This window comes from Mesoplodon bidens (genome assembly GCF_964165515.1).
Source record: "Mesoplodon bidens genome assembly, chromosome: 6".
In the NCBI taxonomy this organism is placed as follows: Eukaryota; Metazoa; Chordata; class Mammalia; order Artiodactyla; family Ziphiidae; genus Mesoplodon; species Mesoplodon bidens.
In genome coordinates, this window is record NC_138162.1 from 32,504,483 (window position 1) to 32,525,371 (window position 20,889).

A 20,889-nucleotide genomic window follows, 5' to 3' on the forward strand; every position below is an offset into this window, starting at 1 on the left:
ATTTTCTTGCACATGAAGGGTTGGTGGGGAGCAGAAAAGGTAGCCTCCTGGGTTTCCAGTTTTCCTTCCCATAGGTAGTAGGACCATAGTCTATTCCAGATGTAAATGTAATGTGTTCAGTTGAAACAGTTGGAACTGAATTTTAAATGAACAATTCCAACCTGCTAGTAAAATCCAGAGGGGAAGAGTTACCACATTGGTGTTTTCTACTTGACAACACAAAGCATGGAGTCATAGGCAGCTGCTGCTATCCCTCATCAGTAAGGAACGTGCTGCTGGTTGGTTTTCTCTCATGGTGGGAATGTATTTATGCCAAGCTGCCTTCCCTATCTGAGAGATGGGGCAGGCCTCTGCGTGCAATCCATAGACATAGAAAAGGTACAAATGCGAAGCCTTTATCTCACCTGGTTCCTGCTTCAGACCCTCCAGTGGCTGTCTGCTCTGCCTTCAGAGTAGATTCAAGCTCAGCATGGAAAGCTGATATTTGGGCCCCTCTCTCTCTCGGGGTCACTCCTCACCCCTTCTTCCTGCTGCATCCTGCGCTGCAGCTGTCCTGAAGGCCCTGTCTGCACAGGGTCCTGCTTTCACCCTCCAGGCCTTGCTAGTCCTCCTTCCTGGAATGTCCTCCTCCACTTCTTTTCACCTGACCTCCTGTTTATTCCATTCACTTGGTTGGCTAATTCCTCCTCATCCTTGAAAACTTGAATCTTCCTAACTCTTCCTGCCTGGCTAAGGGACCTCCTTTCTGTTCACATCTTTGGGCACTCTTTAGTTCAGAGCTGATCATTACTCTATTGTAACTGTCTGACTTTCCATCCCCCCCGCCAAGACCATCCACTTCTTTTTTTTTTTAATTGAACTGTAGTTGATTTACAGTGTTGTGTTAATTTCTGCTGTACGGCAAAGTGCTTTAGTTCCATGTGTATATGCACATTCTTTTTCTTATTCTTTTCCATTATGGTTTATCCCAGGATATTGAATATAGTTCCCTTTGCTATAGTAGAACCTTGTTGTTTATCCATGCTGTATGTAATGGTTTGCATCTGCTAATCCCAAACTCCCCATCCATGCTTCTCCCACCCCACCCCCCTTGGCAACCACAAGTCTGTTCTCTATGTCTGTGAATCTGTTTCTGTTTCGCAGGTAAGTTCATTTATGTCATATTTTAGATTCCACATATAAGGACCATCAGCTTGTTGAAGGCAGAGGCCATCATTTTTTTTTAAAGGGCATATCATTTTTTTAAAAATTATTTATGTACTTGCCTGTGCCGGGTCTTCGTTGCGACACGCGGGATCTTTGGTTGTGGCGTGCGGAATCTTTTAGTTGCGGCATGCGGGCTCTTAGTTGTGGCATGTGGGATCTAGTTCCCTGACCAGGGATTGAACCCGGGCCCCCTGCTTTGTGAGTGCGGAGTCTTAGCCACTGGACCACCAGGGAAGTCCCAGCAGAGGCCATCATTTTATTTTGAGTCCCCGGAGCGTGGCAGATTACCTTGCACATGTAGGCACTCAAATGAGCTATTTAAGTGAATGAATGTAGTCTTAAGTGCTGCTGTTCATGGTGCTGCACACTGGCCACGACCCTCAAGAGGCCGAGACGTGTAGTGGTCCAGTGGCAGGACTGCCTTTTGTCACAGACCCTTAACATTTTTCATACTCAGTCTTGGGCAGACACTCCGTGCCCAGCTGAGCCGGAAGTCCCCAAGAAAACTTAGATGCCCTCACTGGTTATGAAATAAAATCCAAACATCCATGCAAGTTAAGAAGTTTGAGACAAACCTCTCACAGATAGTGGGGAGAACCAGCCAATCGACCAGTACATACGTGCTGTAGATCAGGTGGTTAGAAGTACAATCGAGAGAAAGAAAACAAGGTAACAGGGAGAAAAGGGCAGCGGCGGCCGTGTCAGGTAGGGGCCTTTGGGAGAGCGTCATCAATGACGGGGATGATCACACCCACCAGTCGGTTACCCAGGGACCTTGTGCAAAGCTGGAGGTGATGTTGAAAAACCTTTAAGGGGAAATAGACCCCAGAATGGTTGCCAGGAAAGCCTCTAAACTTTGGAAATTAAATTTGCTCTGATGTGCCTTTTCGTAGCAAGTTGATTTGTGACCATTCTGTGTGCCTCGTTAGCTAACAAAATGGGGGTGACTGGGTGTATTATTTGGGTCGAGCCCTGCCTCTGAGCTGAATCCAAGCCCCTCGATCAGTCCCCTCCCCGTGGCAGCCATCCTCACCTACAGAGTAAGCCAGCCGGTTGTTGCCAGAAGGGGCGGCGCAGTTGGCTTTGCCCAGAATCAATCAGTCACAAACTAGCTGCCGAACACCTGCCATGTGCCTGGAGCTGGGGTGAATGTCAGTTACATCTGTTTAGAGCAGTGTAAGAGATGCTCATTCCGCTCCGTCCTGCAGTCCAGGGAAGGAGATCAAATTCTTTCATCTATAGAAAACACTCCATGAACACTAAAAGGCAATTTGTCGTTTAGTGCAAAATATATGATGTAGATTTTAATTGCTGTGGAACTGAGGTCCTTAAAGCACCCCCACCCCGTGCCAGACGCTGTACTTTACACACTGCTCTCCTGTTTGCACTGCACCCTATGAAGTCGTGGGTATCACTGTCTCCGTTTTATGAATGAGGAACCAGAGGACTGCTTAATTGAGAGTCCCCAAGGATTATGAGGAGGCTCACATGCATGCTCCGGGGTGCTGAGAAGTTGCCTGTTTTCTAGGTGCTCCCTTGGTTTCCCCATCTGTAAAATGGGAAGTAACACGTCCCATGTCATAAGGTCATGGTGAAGATCAGTGAGAGACTTGTGCAAAAGCACCTGACATACCTGATGACCTAGAGCTGCTAAGCCAGTGAAAGGTGAGCCTGGATTTCACTGCCTGATCCTTCTGCTTCTTGGAGGTTTACACCCTACACCTGAGCCCAGCATCACTAGCAATATTCCCGTGGGGGCGTTTGGAGTGGGTGCAAGAGTGTCTGTCCCAAGAGAAGAACCTACTGCTTTAATGTTATTAAAAATACAGCTTTACCCGGAGCCAGGATTTTCTTCCACTGCATGGGAAGAGGTGAAAAGAAAAGGAAAAAAACGGGTAAGAAACCCGTTTTCTTACTGGGTGTGTTGGTTCAGAGACTCCCGCTGCTGGGGGACAATTTTAGAATAACCGTGAGCTTTGAAGTGTGGCTGCTCGTTCCTGTTCTTGATCCGCCATCGTTATCCTCACCCGATTTCCATACCGTCACTTAGAGCTCGACATGTATCTAAATATATACGCTTCTCCTCAGATGTGTTCTTCCCTCTTGCTTCGCTGAGCTTTGGAGAAATCTCTGCATCGTTCCCTGTGCGGGCTCTCCCTGTACTGTTTGTTGCAAGCTGGACACTGTGACCGCCTCCTTGTATCTTCCCTCCGGTCAGGTCTTGAGGAGGAAGCACGGCGGCCTTGCCCATGGCCCGTAAGCTCTGAATACCATCTGAAGTTGCTAGCGAGCTCTCGACTGTTGCGGCCAAGTCACTGATGTAAAAGAGGCTTTTGTGCTCCACGTTGTTGGTTGGATTTTCTGTGTGGTAAAGACATCTATACGATCTAAACGAACAGCAGGAAGCATTACTTCCTCATCACACAATTCCAAAGAGTCGCAGGTGAATTATGCGTTTGGTATTGTGAGAGTGTCTCAATGAACAATGGCCGATGCCACCCAGAGTTTCCTCCTGAAAAACATTAGAAAAGGGCCCCTTCGGGCTTCCCTGGTGGCGCAGTGGTTGAGAGTCCGCCTGCCGATGCAGGGGACACGGGTTCGTGCCCCGGTCCGGGAAGATCCCACATGCCGCGGAGCGGCTGCGCCCGTGAGCCATGGCCGCTGAGCCTGTGCATCCAGAGCCTGTGCTCCGCAATGGGAGAGGCCACAACAGTGAGAGACCCGCATACCTCAAAAAAAAGGGGGGGGGCTCCTTCGCCATGCATTCATTTGATTCGCGACAAATTTCCAGCCAGTTTCAAGGAGGGTTTTTAAGAACACACACTTTGAGTTACAAATACCATTTAGTACAGAAGGAATACCTGTGATATTTGCTAACGGCTGTGGCAGAAAAAGAACGTGTCTTCGAAACTGGGGCATGCAGGAGCCCCGGGTTCTGTTCCTGTTTCTCCACTGACTGGCTGGGTGACATGAAGCCATGTCTGCTTTTCTGAGCCACCACAGGTCCTTTTGCAAAATGATAGCCTTACACTACATATCTGGGAGGAGAGTGCATCCATGATGGAGGAAAATTGGTAAAACATTTCATACGGTGAGGGTGCAATGCTAAAAATCTGAAAATAATCCATGAATACCTTCTGGATTGCAGAGGCCTCTATTTTTGTGGCCTTAGGTGTTGACTATAGCAAAGTCATGGTGCATTTAGATACGTGGTACCGTTACACCTGTGCATCTCACGAACATCTATGCCTACCACAGATCTGTGCCTGCCAGTGGGTGCAAAGAAGGAGAGAGAGTTTCATAGTGATTCATCCAAAGTGGCTCCCTGGTGTCCTGATATCATCTGTTTTAAAGTTTAGACTTTTTGCTGATTTAGGGTGAAAGCCAGAAATTATGCCTGTGACTCCTTGGGATGGTCATGGATCATGAATTTCCTGCCATTCAAATTCTCAAATGTTTCAGAAGCCATTTTCCAGGTAATCAAAAAAGACCCAGGCTTGTTTCAGTAAAAGTGGATCCCTGTTTCAATGGGACGGCTCTATTAACCACAGTGTTCAAAGAGAGAGTGGCATTTGGTTAATTGGATTTTCCTGTTAAATCTGGGTTTTCCAGAGCACTTTTTCCAGTTTGAAATCTTCTTGGATCTTTATAACACGTTCATTGAACACCTCTTTTGGGCCAGGCCCTGAACTAAGTTCTGGGAGATAATGAACTTTAAACAAGTTATGGGTGGATAGTTGGATGGATGCATGCATGCACACATGCATGGATGCATGGATAGATATCCTGCTTGCAACGAGATCATAGTCTGGTGGAGGCAAAATGAATTAACCTGCGTGCAGCATGAGAACTAGCAGGAAAGCCTGAAGGGGGAGTTGAATAAGTGTATCTAGAAAGATCAGGGAAGATCTTCATAGTGATGGTAGATTTGAACTGAGTTCAGTTTTGAAAGATGAGTTTGCCAGGCTGAGAAGTCGAAGAAGGATATTGCAAGAATGTACAAAGAAGCAGCGAAAAAAAGCACACAGAGTGAATGTTAAGAACGTTCCGTGTGGCAGTAGCGCTGAGTGGGGGCAGTGTGGGTGTGGGGTGCGGCGGGTGTGGGGCGCGGCGGGCGCGGGGCGCGGCGGGCGTGGGGCGCGGCGGGCGTGGGGCGCGGTGGGTCTGGGAAGATGAAGGTGGGCCAGGGTACTGATGTTCAGAGTTGGGACATTTTTCTTGTAAGAAGGCTTGAGTACCTTGATCATATTTGCTTTTAGAAAAGAAAGGGATCTTAGGGGGAGAAGAAAGTTGAAGATAGAAAGCCAGTTAGGAACGTCCTGCAATGCAAGTTCACACAAGCAGCCACAGGGGCCTGAACAGAAGCAGTGGCTGTGGAACCGTGAGTGGGTCACAGATGTGGGCTTTTTGGGAGGTTGAACCGATAGGACTTTTTCACTCAGTGAATGTATAGAATGAAAGAGAAATGAATCAAGGATTTGTTCTCATTTTATTGACTGGGTGGATGGTGATGCCACTGGGGGAAAATGATACAGAGAAACAAATGCGCTTGTCTCCGATTATAGGACCTAGTGAATTGCAAGTCCAGGAATTCTCTTTGTTTTAGGTCAGACTTGCCTGGATTCCCCCGAAAATATAGAGAAAACGAGAACATGAAGCTTCATGCCAAATAAGGCCTTTGAGAGACCCTTTCAGTGAATTTAAGGATGATGGGATGCTAAATCTCAGCCCCTTTTCGTTTTTTTGCTGTTTTTGTCATTTTGAAGACTGACTTTTTGCTTTGTTTTGTTTTCCCTGATCATATTTCAAGGTTTTGTTTTTACTCATCAGAATGACAGGAAGTTTTCAGTGCGTGTTTCCTTCAAGTTTGGCCTCAACCTTATTTTCAGGATTAGGCGTTTGTTTTTCCGTTTGTCTCCATGACAACCAAGCCCAGAATTCCTATATATAGTCATCCAGTGCCCATTGTCCCCCCTGGCCATTGTATCATAATCTTGTACATCCAGGCCAGAGAACTCTACTGATGATAGAAGACAAGGGGGTGCCAGAGTCCTTGGGCCTGGAGGTTTTCAAGGCATAATCAAAAGAAGGAAATAAAGTAACGTGGCTGCCTTTAGAGATTTATGTTCCCCTTTAGACACTATCCAGGAGGAGTTGAAATGGCTTGTGTTCCAAAGCTTACTTTCTAATATAGTTTTCCTTTGGAATGGCCCAGTGTTCTATCTGGAGAACCTTTTTGAGAGTCTTCAAAGGAAATACGTGGACAGTTGAATTGGTGATTTGAAGTTGGTCATGTTCTGGATGCCACATTTTGCTGCCTGTTAATAGCAAGAAATGAACAGCAGGTATCTTGAGAAAGAAATTGAGTTTCAAAGGAATTTAGATAGAACCTAAGAAATCTTTTAAAATAAGTAAACCTCTTGAATCTGTGAATCATCTTGACAGCTCTATGATACAAACAGTTCTTGTAACTTCAAACAGAGAGATAGACAGACAGAGGTACAGGATTGAATTTAAGAAAGTTGTTCACAAATTCAATCCAGGAAACATTTTCTTAAGTACTTTTTTGAATGAAAGGACCATGAGTCTCTGGCTGTAAAAGCACATAAGATACTATTCCTATCAATCTAAAATGTAAGCCCCACGAGGACAAGGATCCTTGCTGGTTTTTTTCACTGATATATCCCAAATGCCTAGAAGTGCCTGGCACATAGAAGCCTCTCAATAAGTATTTTCTGAATTAATATAAAATAGGGTCAAACATATAGATAGATACAGTTGAAACTTATTTGATATAATCAAGACCTAGTTTCTCAGTGATATTTGCAAATTTCTTAATGCAGGGAATCCTTTTAAAAGTGCTTTAAGCATTTTATTTTCACTTAAAAATGCATTCGTTCACCAGGATTGTGCTGTAGGTTTCAACCTTATGTATTTGAGTCTGGGTCTTGTGATTGGAGTTCCCCATTTTCTCTCTTGCATAAACTGTAATCACCTATACTACTTCCAGTTTCAGTTTCTTAAGTGGAATGATAATTTAGACATTTGTGGAACAGTCTTAGAGCAGAGTCCTTCTAGACTTCCATGTTCTCCTCAATCTTTTATCTTGCCAAAACGTAATTTGACAGTCATTTTTTTTTTGCCAACTTGACTTTCTCAAATCTTTTCCAAGCACTTAATGGAGCTTTCATAGAAATGGCAACTTTTATACCCATCTTTCATCATTTTAGGTAATATTAATTAAATTGAATAAGCTCAATAACAAATATAAATAATACAGGTACAAAGAAGTTTGAGAGAAAATAAAACTGATTTTTGTTAGCATTAACTCAACTGCTGGAAGCAGAAGTGGATGGGGCTGCTGCAGAGTGCTCCAACAACCAGCCCAGACCCTGTTGCCATGGGATGTTTTAAGGTCAAAGGCATAGAGAGATAAGGCCGAGTTTGTTGGTGGAGGTTGCTTGAGAGAACATATATAAGTGTAAGCTGAAGTATAATAAGATCCAGATGAAAATCACTATGTGTATGTATTGACAAAGCACAGAGGAGAGCAGGGTTCTGTCTGGATTGTTGGGGGAAAGCCTCACAGAGTAGGTGACGTTTCAGCTGGGTTTTGAGGATGGGTAGGGATTTGCCAGGCATAAAGAAGAGGAAGAGCATCAGGGAGCCCTTGATCAAGGATTCCCAATGGTGAGATATGTAGAAAGTGCAAGGAGTTGGGAATTAGCCAAAAGTGAGGCTGGAAACACAGGCTGAGACCAGACTGTAGAGCTGTATGTACCAAGGAGTAGGCTTTATCCTTGAGCCCTGAGGCATAATCATATCATGCTCATGTAAGTGATATATATTATATGTCTATGACATGTATGCTGGCCAAACTAGAACAGATCTTGGAGGAAGGAAGACCAGCTAGGAGGTTGTTAAGAGTTGCCTGTATGGAATCTGAGGACGTGAATGAACAGTGGGAAGGGTAGGCAGGGCCCTGGAGAGGAATATGATTGGAGGGAAGAAATGACATGTGTCTCTGGGATGTGATACCTGGTGAAATGTGCTGCCCCAGGAAACATCTGACAGTCTCTGAAGGAGGATTCCCACAGTTTGAGCTTGAACGAAGTGGTGAGCCATTGACTCACGTTCAGAAAGCCAACGGAGATGCATGAGCAAAGATGGTGGCCATGTGCATGCAGCATGTTGAGTTTAAGGCGTCCACCAGACAGAGTTTTTCGGTTTTAGGTGAAGACTCAGGTCATGTCTAAGCTCACTGATAAGCAGGAGGATTCTCTATCTCGTCACCAACAGATACCTGGGTTGCTATCACGTACATGGAAATACTTGGACCCTTTTTGTCCTTCGCATGAGTTTCTTAGCCGTTGTATGATAGGAGTTAATGCCATTCCCAAAGCTTCCTGCCTGTTACCTAAAGTATGTCTTTAGCTGCTCTCTTGTCATTGTTGGTGTGCCTTTCTCAATTTTTCTAGGAACAGTGGGCAGTATTTCCAGCATATTTGGGTCCCAACCCAAACCCTATACTTTGGGCTTTTACCATATTTGTTGTTAAATTATCTACAGGTAATATTCTGTTTCTGGTTTCTTATACTACCAACCTTCAGGTGCCAAATCACCTGCTTTTCTGAAGAAAATTGCAATCTGTGCATCATTTTGAACTCTATGCTATTTTAGGACTTGAAGATTTTAAATCCTTCCTTACGCGATCTCCCTCACCCTCCGATGTACATATTTTCCTGCTCAGATTCATCCTCTGATCTTTATTTCTTTACTCTGTAGGAATTAAGTCACTTTTGTTGTTGTTGTTGTGATAAGAATGTAGTTGTTTAATTGCTATTCATGACTTAAGGTGGAGGTGTGGTGAATTGAACATCTAGGTAGCTTCACGTCTGGTAGTGATTTCATTAATTAACACACTAGCTAATACTAATTACGTTTATTAATGGAACTCAAGGTTCTCTTGACGTCCTCCCCCCATCTCCCTCACTCCTACTTCCACCAGTCACCAAGTACTGCTGATTTTGTCTTCTTCTCCACTAGGTCTTTGGCGATAAGGTGGCTCCATTGAGACTTTTTTTTTTCTTGCAGTGTATCACAATCAGTTATTTACACGTCTGTCTGAGACAATGAGTTGCTTGAGGGCAGGGACCATGTCCTCCTGTTCCAGAACAGGGTCCCCCACTGACTTAGATGTTCAGTAAATGTTTGCTGAATGAATGGGTGTCATTTAACCATTTGCTCCCCTGGCCGCCTCTAAACTTTGCTTGCCTAAACTCCTTTTGTCTTTTCTTTTCTCCTGGTACTGGATTTGCCCTGACCAAAGAGCCTCTCCCTCAAGTCTGCATGAAATTCTAGCTCAAATATAATTAACTGCGGTTGCTGGCACCAAGGGACTGCTGCCACTGTTTCACCTTCACTCACAACTCTCTCTGTGGAGCTGCGGAAAATGGAGAATTGATCTCCCGTACGGCTTCCTTCTCAGATCACTCAGCACATAAGGGAGCTGTCCTCTCTGCTGCTCCCACAAGTTACTGCCCAATTGATTCTTACTCTTCCCTGTGTCTTCCTCAATCTTGCAATAGTTAAACTCTCCTGTTACTGTTCATTTGTTCTCTTTGCCCCTTTTATTCCTTCAGTCAGTGGAGTAAGTGGGTTAGACATGGAGCAGGCGTATATCTTCATAACAGCCAGCTACTCTGTGTTTCTCCTAGTAGATCGGGGCTCCTAGAAGGCATCCCTCGCACCTTCTTCTCTCTTTTTTTGGCTGTGCCGTGTGGCTTGTGGGATCTTAGTTCCCTGACCAGGGATTGAACCCGGGCCCCCAGCAGTGAAAGCGCCGAGTCCTAACTACTGGACGGCCAGGGGATTCCTTCCTCGCACCTTCTTTGACTTTGAGTCCCTAGAGCCTGCCTGTGGCCTGACACGAAGAGGGTGTCGAATATTTTGTTGGATCAGAATGTTCAAGAGGGCTTCATTCTGTCATGGTTATTGTTCTTCCAGAGTTCACTTATTTGTCGTTTGCTATAAAATAGATTTCCAGTGATTATTTCTGTGCTGGCTAATCTCTGGAGAAAAAAGAAAAGAAAACAAAACAAAACCCTTTGAACGGATACTTACCTGGGTTTGGCTGGAATTCTGGGGGGCTGGAATGAGAGCCAGAAATTTCCCATTTCTCCAGGAACCTGACTGAATGAGAGGGGTAGGAGCTCTCATCTGGAACTCAGCCCTTCCCCGGTTTGAAATCCTGAGCTGTCCAAGAGCCACTGGAAAACACCCATCTCCCATTTGTATTCGTGTACCTTTCTTTTCCCAGCCAAATCCCCCCTGAGGAATGTTACAGCATTATCTTTCGAGGGCAGTTTATCCAGCATCTGACTTAAGCATGCCATTTGGGCAGGCACATCTCCAGTTCTGGGTATTTGCAGTGCTTACCTGTGTAGCGTGCTTATAGAAATGTCCCCTGGGTGGTCCCTTTTTTCTTTTGTTCTTACAAAGCATTTTGAAATTTTGGATATTCTTTTTCTTTCCCGGGAATCTTACTTTGTTGATTCTTTTTTCCCATGTGCTCTGAAATGCTGGTTTTAGTGTTTTCCTTGGTATTCAGTTTAATGTTATTTTCTCTTTGTGATCATTTCTACCTAGTCTGATGTTACTTTCTCAGCTATTTCAGCCTTACTGCCATCTTCTCTCTCTCTCTTCTCTGCTGTGTGTTTCTTGCTGATGGAACACTCAGATATTCTTTCATGTTCTTCTGACTTGCATCACGGGACCCCGGAGGTCAACCCATTGAGTCAGATGCCTGATAGACAAGTTTCAGATTTTAGAGTCAGAGAGGTCTTTGTTCCAGTCCTACCTCTGCCTCTCGGTAGCTGTGTGGCCAACCATTCTCAGCCCCAGCCATCTCATCGGTAAAATTGGCGTGAGAACCTATGCCGTACACCGTAGTGGTGAGAATTTGTTGTTGGCTGTTCAGTAACTTACAAAGCCCCACCTAGATGCGCTGTGACCATACATTCTACAGTTCTGTTATGATCTTGCTTATAAAATCATTTTCCTATTATAGACAGTTTACAAAATGGATAGCTCCATATAACTTAGCTAAATTTATTTTATAACTGCAATTATAAATCATAATTTAATTTCCAAAACCTTGCACATAAATAAAGTCACAACTCAGAGACCGACACTCTTCTGAGACTGCACATCTCAGGGATGGGTTAAGAATGGATGGACCAATGCCCTCTTTGCTGTTGGCTCCATCCTAGATATTCGTGGCCAAAGAGGCGGTAAAGATGTAACCTGTACTCCTGTGCTTTAGTTGCTGTATGTTCCCATGATCACAGGTCGGGCTCTGCAAGCACAGGGTGTTTTTCCTTTCCTTTTCTTAAGCTTGGAATGAAAGAAAAGAGTCTTAATGATGATTTTTAACTTATGTGACATGCCCTTCACTGCTAAGAATCTGTTTGTCTTGCTAACCTGGGCACAAAAGCATCCTCTTCTGCTATTCTTTCTGGCTATGCCTCGTGAACAAACTGGGATTTTATGTAGCTCAGCAAGTGGGCTTTTTTAGGATCAGTGGAATCAGACACACTCACGTCTTTGTCACTTTAGTGCCTGAAGTGCTAAAACTGTACATTATTCACAAACTCCAAGTGAAAGCGAGGAAGAGTGTGTCTTGGCACCAGAGAGGACAGTAAAGCTCTCAGAAGACCCAAAAAGTTATCACTTGGGGATTATTGCAAGTGTATCCTAAGTTGGTGAGATTTGCTTCTTTCTGTAAGTAAACCTGTCCATCTGATTTTAACCAGGAAAGAAGGATTTTATGACATGGATACATACAGGTGTTCTTTTCACACTGCCATTTGTGAAGGGTGATGAGCTGTCCTTTCTTGGAATGCTTTCTCCACGACTTCTAGCATTTTTATTTCAAGTTTCGTATCACATAGAAATACCCGTGTTAAAATTGAGAATGCGTTTTTCGAGATGGGTGGAATGATATGCCATAGACCCTAGAAAGAAGAAAAATGTGTTGAGTCAGACTCCTCTCCCTTTGGGGAGTTTGACCCAAGAGAGTCTTACGTGTGCTCTAGGTCAGGGGTGGCAGAAGGTAGGGGAGACAGATTGACCTGGTTTGTCTTCTGATTAGGAGCCAGTTTGTAATTTTGTTAGAAAGGGACTGGAGCTGTCCGGTGCCTTGTGACTGACTCTTGGAGGCCGTGGTGGCTTGCTTACTTAGAAATGGGCTGTTCCTTTGTTTTGGTCTCTGGGGAGATTTGTGGATGGTCGACTGGGCAGGGCAGTCGGACCTGACTTCGGCCTTGCTGGTCCCAGGATTTCTTTCCTGTAGAGCTAGGAGCAAACCAGGACCAGCACTGGCGAGAGGGCAGGGCTGGCCGGGGTACTGGTGTGGCAGTGCTTTCCCAGCAGCTCAAGTCCCAGTTAACAGGAGAGGCGGCCAGAGCATGCTTTGTGCTTCATCCTGCCTGTGTGTCTGAAGCAGAAACTAGTCTTGAGAGCTTAAACAGAAAACATCTCAAACAGTCCATGAAATGGTAAACAAACCTGCTGTTGAAAGAAAGAATGAGAAGTTGACAATTGCATTATTCTGATCCTCAGTGGGTTCATTGGCTAGGGTCGAGGAATAAGGAGAAAAGAGATAAAAAGAATCGGGTGAAATGAATTCAGTTGTGTTAATGTCTTTCTTCCTTTGTCTTCAGTTTACACCTGGTAATGAACCCATGGAGGCTCGGAGATATTGTTTGAGTTTCCTTTTGTTTTATTTGTATGTGTGTGTGTGTGGCAGGTTTGTTTACAATTTCCAAAGGGGTTTTTTCCTCAATCCTGAGGAACGTGAATTGAGGAGGGGAGGAGGGAACAAGAAGGGGGGGAGGAATTTTAGTATTTTGAAGACAAGAGGTGACCCCACAATAAGGGAACTGCTCTGAGGCCAATGGGATGGATGGTACCAGTCTCATCAAATATGGGTTTTAAAGAGCCCCCCGCGTGTCCCACCTGGGGAAATCACACTTTGGAAAATTAGGTGTCCATCAAATCAGGGGGAGGCTGGTACAGTGCCTGTCCCATTTCCCCCCTGCTTTTTGAAAGGCTTAAGAAAAGAATCCTTTGTTTTCTTTTCAAAGAAAGTTACACTGAAATTCATCTGTGTGGGATTCACAGACTCCATTTGTGTCATTGATGGGCAGCCTAGGTTATATAGGACAATGGTGGTGATAACGTTGATGAATTCCTGACCTCAACATTCAGAGCTGGGTGTTGGGAAAAGGTTCAAGACCTTTTTTTCTTTTCACTTTCTCTCTCTTTTTTAAAAAAATTATTATTTAAGGAAGAAACTGAGATTTTCCCACCTCCCGTCTACATTAGATTTCCCCACCTCCCATCTACATTAGATTTCCCCACCACATGACACTGGAGCGTCACAGGCTTAAGATTTGTGCCTGTCACTTCCAGCATTTTCCTCCGAATTGCAAACTTACAAATACCTTTCAGGGAAACTTGTTTGGAATTTCATTTTAATGGGATTTATGAATAAATCTCCATCTTAATGCTGACTAAGCTTTAAACATCCATTCCTGGAGAACACTATTGGATTTTTATATTTTAAAATTTAAATCACTTGACAGTGAAGGCATAAAACACTTTTATATTTGTGAGTGCCATGTGCTTGAGCATTTCTGTTAAAGACTTTTTTTTTTTTTTTCCCCTCCCCGGTTGGCTTGAATAATTCTGGGCTGCAAAGGAGGAGATATTGCATCTTCTACTTTCCTTTCTCATGTGGATGCCTGTGTACATTGTGCGGGTTTATTTATCTCACCTACAAGGATGGGTATTCTGTGGCAGCCTGTTGCCACGCTGCAATTTCCTTTAAAAAAACAGTTTACTTTCTTCCTTCACTTTGAAACCTTTAACCTCAGAATTTTATTTTTAAATGCTGTGAACCCTCAAAGTCAGATTAAAAGAAGTGACACTTCCTCCCTACCTGCCTTTCCCTAGAGATGCGTTGTAGAATGTAAATAAAGATGAAAGCTGGGATCATAGTCAACCCCTTTAAAAAAATACTCAAAACTAGGGCTTCCCTGGTGGCGCAGTGGTTGAGAGTCCGCCTGCCAATGCAGGGGACACGGGTTCGTGCCCCGGTCCAGGAGGATCCCATGTGCCGCGGAGCGGCTGGGCCCGTGAGCCATGGCCGCTGAGCCTGCACGTCCGGAGGCTGTGCTCTGCAATGGGAGAGGCCACAGCGGTGAGAGGCCTGCGTACCGCAAAAAAACCCCAAAACAACTCAAAACTAATGTTGGGGGTTTTCAAGTGTCAAACCTCCACTGTGTGCTTTGTGTCTGGTGTCATCTTCCCCCATCTGTCCACAGACTCATCCTACTCCGAGCCTCCAGATGTTCAGCAGCAGTTGAACCACTATCAATCCGCTGCTCTGGCGAGAAACAACAGCCGTGTTAGCCCCGTGCCTCTTTCTGGAGCTGCGGGGGGCACTGAGCAGAAGACGGAAGCCGTTCTTCACTGCGAATTCTGTGAATTCTCCTCTGGCTACATCCAGAGCATCAGGCGCCATTACAGGGACAAGCACGGTGGGAAGAAGCTCTTCAAGTGCAAAGACTGCTCCTTTTACACAGGCTTTAAGTAAGTGGCGTGAAGAACAGTCTTGAAAAACAAGGTGGCTGCACCCGCTTCACCCCTCACCATACTCTTCCCTTTCACTCTCCTATCTGGAGCTCATGGGAGGCCCTGCCTGTGGGATAAAGAAGGGGTTGCTGGGTCCAGTCTTCACAAGAGGAGGCTAGTTCCAGAAGACTGTTTTGGGGGGTTTGGGAAAGAGATGAAGAGCTATATCAGAACAAATGCGTTTAAAATATCAGAGCAGATGGGTGCCCAAGGAGTGTGAGATCATGGCAAAGGATTTCCCTGACCCAGTATGTGAAACACTGAGTGTTTTCCCTTTGGAAAACCACACCCTCACCCTCACCTTTTATTTTATTTGTCTTTGGAGAAAAAAAAATATCTTCTCGGAAGCAAAGTCAAAGTCAAGAGAGAATGTCAGGAGTCGTGACGCCCCTGCTACCCTTGTAGAGATTTCTTATTTCTTAAGATCATATTATTGAAAGACACCCAGAGAACCAAGACTCCACACTGGGAAGACTAAACTTGAACAATCACAGAGAGAGTTCCCTTCTAGAAAAAAGATAAGCCAGAGTCACCTTTGCTCCTGTGTATGAGAAAGATTGGAATGCTTCCTATCATTTAATCTAAACTCCTGTGATTTCATCTCATCCTGGGAGATACTGTTTAGGTTCATGGTTACGAGTGTAGAACATGGAGCCTGACTACCTGGGTTTGAACTCCAGCTTTGCCACTTACTGGCTGTGTGACTTTGGACAAGTTACTAAGCCTCTCTGTGTCTCTGGTTCCTTATCTGTTAAAAAAAAAAAAAAAGACAATAATAGTACCTACCTCATAGGGCGCTTGTGAGGAGTAAAAGAACCGTAAATGAAGCCGTAAAGTGCTTAGCATAGTGCTTGGCACACAGGCAACACTAATAAGTGTTATTGTATCATAGATAGAAAGCTTTTGTAATAATATGAAATGCTATAGCACAGATATAAAGCTATTATCTGCTCCTGCTGCCATCAGGGCCTGGGCTTTAGGTCACTCCAGTATTTCAATATACACTCCTCACAGAGAGGCTGGTGAGCAGACTTCATGCCCCCCCGAAAAACATGAACTGATAGAAAAACAAGTCTCTTTTCCACCAACATCTTAGTTGCTGGGATTTAATGGAAAATGTGTTACATCTCTGACTATTAATGTGGTTCAGTTGTTTTTTAGATAAATATGTATGTGACCTTAGAAGTGAGAGAAGGCAAAAAGGACCCAGATAACAAGAGCCCACTGACAGGTGTACATGTTTCCCCACAGAGAGGCACTCGGGTTAATAAGAAGGGGACCTTGCCCATTAAACTCTTGGTTTCATCCATTTTTATGAGACATTTAAGGCTTTGTAAGTTTTGAGGTTTTGAGAAGGGTAGAGTGGGGAGGCAGCGGTACCCTCCGCCTTAGGGCTGGTACAGCAACAGCTCTGAGTGTCCTTTACGTGGTCATCAACCGTCCTGACTTCCTAACCAGCCTGCCCTCCCCTGTTCCCTGGGAAGAGTCACCGAGGCAGCTGATAAATCTTCCCAGCTTCAAAACAGCTCCTCTCCTTCTGAGCCTGATGAGAAATATATTCTTGTAGGGATTTTGTTTTATATGTTTAACAGGCAACTTCTAATTCTCAAGAATAAAATTAGGAGCCTGTTTCTTTCTTTGCAAACTCAGCCCTGCCTGAGCCCAGCCAGGTAGCAAAATTTCCAAAAAGAAGTTACCACTGCATGACAGTGCTTAGTTATTGCACGAGTGACCAGGGAACTTGTGGCCAGCAAACATGATGAACCACTGTAGTTCTGGCCCCCGGGTGGAATGTCTCTGTAGTAGGGTTGCTGGCAGGGGGTGTGAGTGAGATGCTCCTTGGTTACACTCATCGCCTGTCTCCCCGCCTCCCTCCCAGATCTGCTTTTACTATGCACGTGGAAGCCGGGCATTCGGCGGTCCCTGAGGAGGGCCCCAAAGATCTTCGCTGTCCTCTCTGCCTCTATCACACCAAATACAAACGCAACATGATTGACCACATTGTGCTGCACCGAGGTAACCTTCCAAGCTCGGTTTTCTTGTGTGGGGCGGGGGGAAGGTGGCTCTGGTGGCGTGAGGGGGAAGCCGTCTCAAGGTGGAAGCGGCACCTTTGCCTGGTCCCTTGCTCCTCACCATATCTCTCCCCTCAAGAAATCACAGCGATCACCCTAGTGACAGCCAACAGGGTAAAAACATCTTCCAGCTGAGAGGATTTCCTTCACACGTGGCGGGAGGCAAAGGTGATGGATTCTGCAGCGAACAGTTCTGCGGGGCTTCCCCCTGAGAGGGAGTTTTATATCCTGAGTCCTCCCGTCTCACGACCTTGCTAAGGAAGGAGTGAATGAGAAGCAGAGTGGGTGGGTGAGGGCAGGGAGCTCTGTGGCTGTAAGCAGTTCTTTGGACAAAGACCAAAATGATGATTTCTAAAGCAGAACGTGGAATTTCCCTTGAACTGGATGGAGAGCGAAAATTCTTCAAACTGAAAGTGGCCTGATATATGTTAGAAAAGCCATAGGCTTTGAGTTTAAATTCTAGCTTTAAAGCCTCCTGTGTTTAACCTCCCTCTCCTCCGTAAAAAGAGGTGACGAGTTATGCCTCTGAGGTGACGTGTTGAGCGTCTGGTGTGTTCCATGTGGGTGCATCCTGGGTGTTCCATAAATGTCAGCACCTCTAATAAGCTGGGGTACGTCTTCTAGGTCCTCTTTGTTTTTTTTCTTTGAGTGGAGTTTACTGCTGGCCAATTAAAACAGTTAAACAACAGGCCCCATCTGCACTGGAAGGAAAAATATGTTTATGTAAAACCTACTTTATCCGGAAGAGATTCAAGCCAGAGGCGGATGGAAAAAGATGGCTAGAGTGCCCGTTGCCAGTCTCTCATGCTATTTCCACCTACTGACCTTTCCATCTCTCCTTCCTTCCTCCCTGCCTCCCTCCCTCCCTCCCTTCTTTTCTTCCTCTTCCTGCCTCTCTTCCTTCCTTTACCTCTAACCTGGGAAAGCTTTTAGGTATTTGCCGAAAATACCGAAAAAAGACTCGAAAGCAACAAGTGTCTTCTGCTACCCTGCTGAGATGTTACTCTGAAATGCTGGGCATCACAGGGGGCAGGGGGAGGGGGCATTTTCAAAGTTTCCAGCATTTCCCCAGAGCCGCTGCCTTTGGCCGGCATGTTTTGTGACATGTCACCCACGTCTGCTGCAAACTCCGTGGAAGACTCAGCCTTTGGCGCCCTCAGGTCCCCCTCCTCCCCGGGCAGGCTCATGAGACGTGACATGCCTGCTGGCGAGGACGTCCGCCTGCAAGCTGGGGAAAGCCACGCAGGAGCGTTTAGGCAGGAATTCCTGGCCCGGGTGCTCCCTCCTGGTGTGCCACCTCAGCCACCTGGCTTCCGGTCCCCTGGCCCATGTGTGTGTCGCTGGCTCTGTGCCCGCACTGCTTGGGGCGAGGCCAGGAGTCGTGCTGCTGTAGAGCAGACAGCATTGGTGAGACCCCACTTTGGCAGTGGATTCTCTCTCTTTTCCATGTTGCTGCCTGGTGGGATCAGAGCCTTGATGCCTAATGCGCTTGATGACTTTCCTTCCCTGAGCTGAGAATTCAAGAAACGGAGGCAGAGAGAGAGAAACGCTTAATGCCTGGTGCATGCCACACCTGACCTGGTGCCTCTCACACACGCTTACTTCATCGTCCAGCCACACTGGGAGGGACAGTACTATGACCCGTAGTCCTGTTTTACGTACGTGAAGCTTGAAGCAGGAAAAAACATTTTCTTTGATTTAGTGTAGTTATTTACGATCGTTTCACAAAGGATTTAAGGTATCTTAAAAATAGTCGTGCAGAACTGTAGGATTAAAAACAAGTGAGAAGATGGGGGCAAACGCAGAATAAGGAGAAAGCAGTTGAAAGTTCACGTGAAGTATGAAAAAGCTCACCTAGAGTTTGGGTCCTCGGTGTCCGCCGTGAGGTGCTGTGCGTTTGTTAGCAGTGGGCTGCAGTCTTGGCCCTGGGACTGCGGCCCACGGTAGGAGAGACAAAAACGGAAGCCACTGGATGTAGAGTGTTTGTTAGACTTTTGAAATTTTGTTCAGGAATCTGAGATGCTGGAACCTGAAAGGAGTTTCTCCACTGGGTTCTCCTGAGGGGACCGTGTAGGATGTAGAGCATACTGTCCCCACCCTGAATCCAGTGGCGAGTCCCCTGGGCCCACGAGGGCTGAAGTAGTTTAACCAAAGTCACCCAACCGGTGAGCAGGGAAACTGTGTGTCAACGCAGCCCTCTGACCCCATGACCCATCCGTCATATTGCCTGTCACTGCTTACTTACAGTCTCTTCTCTTTATTTATAGAGATGATTTATTTTAAAAGAGGCATCAGAGTATATAGATACTGTCCTCATTGGGGTCAGAAAGTACACAATCTGGAATGAGCATGAGCATTTGAGGAGTGGTGGTAATAATGACTGCATCCACGGCAACAGCAATGGTTACTATTGCTGTGAGCTTATTAGGTACCAGGTGCTGTGCTAAGTGCTTTCCAGTGAGTCATTTTATGGAATTTTCACAAAACCCTAAGTGGTAGGTATTACTGTTATCCCTGACAACAACAGAAAAAACAGCTTCAGAAAGACTGAGCATCTTACCTAAGGTCAAATGACTAATAAGCAACCCAGCTGGGATCTGAACCCAGGCTTGTCTGACCCCCAGCCCATGCCTTTGCCCACCAGGCGTCACTGTCTCATCCTTGGGGAGGTGGCTGGTGTCACTCTTTTGAGCATTCTAGTGGCTGTGGCGTTTGGGTCTGAGGATGGTGTGGTCTGGAGACTGGAGGTCAGAGACGAGGACCACTGAGCCGCAGGGGGCAGGGTGCTTCGGGACAGCGTAGCTGCCATCTGCATCCTGGCCTGGCTTTGGTGGCCATCTCAACTCAAAATGGCAGCTCAGTGGGAAGCTGGTCTCGACAAGTCAAGAGACAGGGTTGGGTGTCTGCCTGGCAATTTCGAGTTGGGGCTGATCTCAAAGTAACCAGATGTGGCTCTTTCTCCACCTGTGCTTTCCTTACTCTGTGGATGAATAAACATCTTTGGTCTCTAGGGCCTGCAGTACGAGATCTTTCTGAGACCTTAGCTAATTAAAATACGTGGAATGAAAGGCAAGAAAAACAACTTCTGAACTGGCCCTGAGACTGAGCTGCTGTTTGCAAGACTAGAGTCTCCTTAGCTTTTTGTCCAGACAAATTGCTATATTTACATAGGGAGGAAGGGAAAGAGAATCCGTTTCACTCCCGGGAAATCTGAATGAGAAATAACCATGGAATTATGTTGGCTGTGGCAAGAGAGAGCATACTGTTTATCCATGCATTCAGCAAACATTCATTATTTGCTTGTTCCATGCCACGCCGTGCTGCGTTCTTTGGGTTAAGATGGGGTACACGAGACCCAGTCTGCCCTCTTCAAGGAGATGAAGCGTGTGCATAAGTACATATAAGATAGTGAGTGATCAGTATCTAGGAGATTCCCAGTGGCAGATATATTTCTGTTTGGGGTAGAAAAAGGTGGTAGAGGGGGTAGCTTTCAAACTGATCCATGATAACATTTCAACAGGCAGAGAAGACTTAAGGTGGGTGTATTCGTTATCTGGGGGACTTAACAAAAGTGTATTCTCTTTCTGTTTTGGAGCCTGGAAGTCTGAAATGCAGGTGTTCATAGGGCTGGGCCCCTCCTCAAGTCACTAGGAGACAATCCTTCCTTGGCTCTTCCCAGCTTCTGCTGGCTCCCGACTTTCCTGGGCTTCCCTTGCCTTGTGGCTGCTTCACTCCAGTCTCTGCCTCATCTGCACATGGGGGGTGGGTGTGTGTGTGTGTGTGTGTGTGTGTGTGTGTCAGTCGGTGTGTGTCGGTGTGCCCTTTCCTCTTCTTACAAGAGTGGATTTAGGACCCACTCTAATCCAATATGATCTCACCTGGACCTTGTCTTGACTAACATGCAAAGACCTCA

General features: G+C 45.8%; 1 protein-coding gene across 7 annotated transcripts in view; it reads left to right on the plus strand.

The window, feature by feature from the left end:
* Positions 1-20,889, plus strand: part of ZNF462 (zinc finger protein 462) — a 144,048-nt gene that overhangs the window by 91,855 nt on the left and 31,304 nt on the right. For all 7 annotated transcript variants that reach the window (XM_081238264.1, XM_081238262.1, XM_081238266.1 and 4 more), the window contains 2 exons: positions 14,595-14,862; positions 16,784-16,920. In XM_081238264.1, the coding sequence (XP_081094390.1) occupies positions 14,595-14,862; positions 16,784-16,920 (405 nt within the window). The remainder of the gene's footprint in view (positions 1-14,594; positions 14,863-16,783; positions 16,921-20,889) is intronic.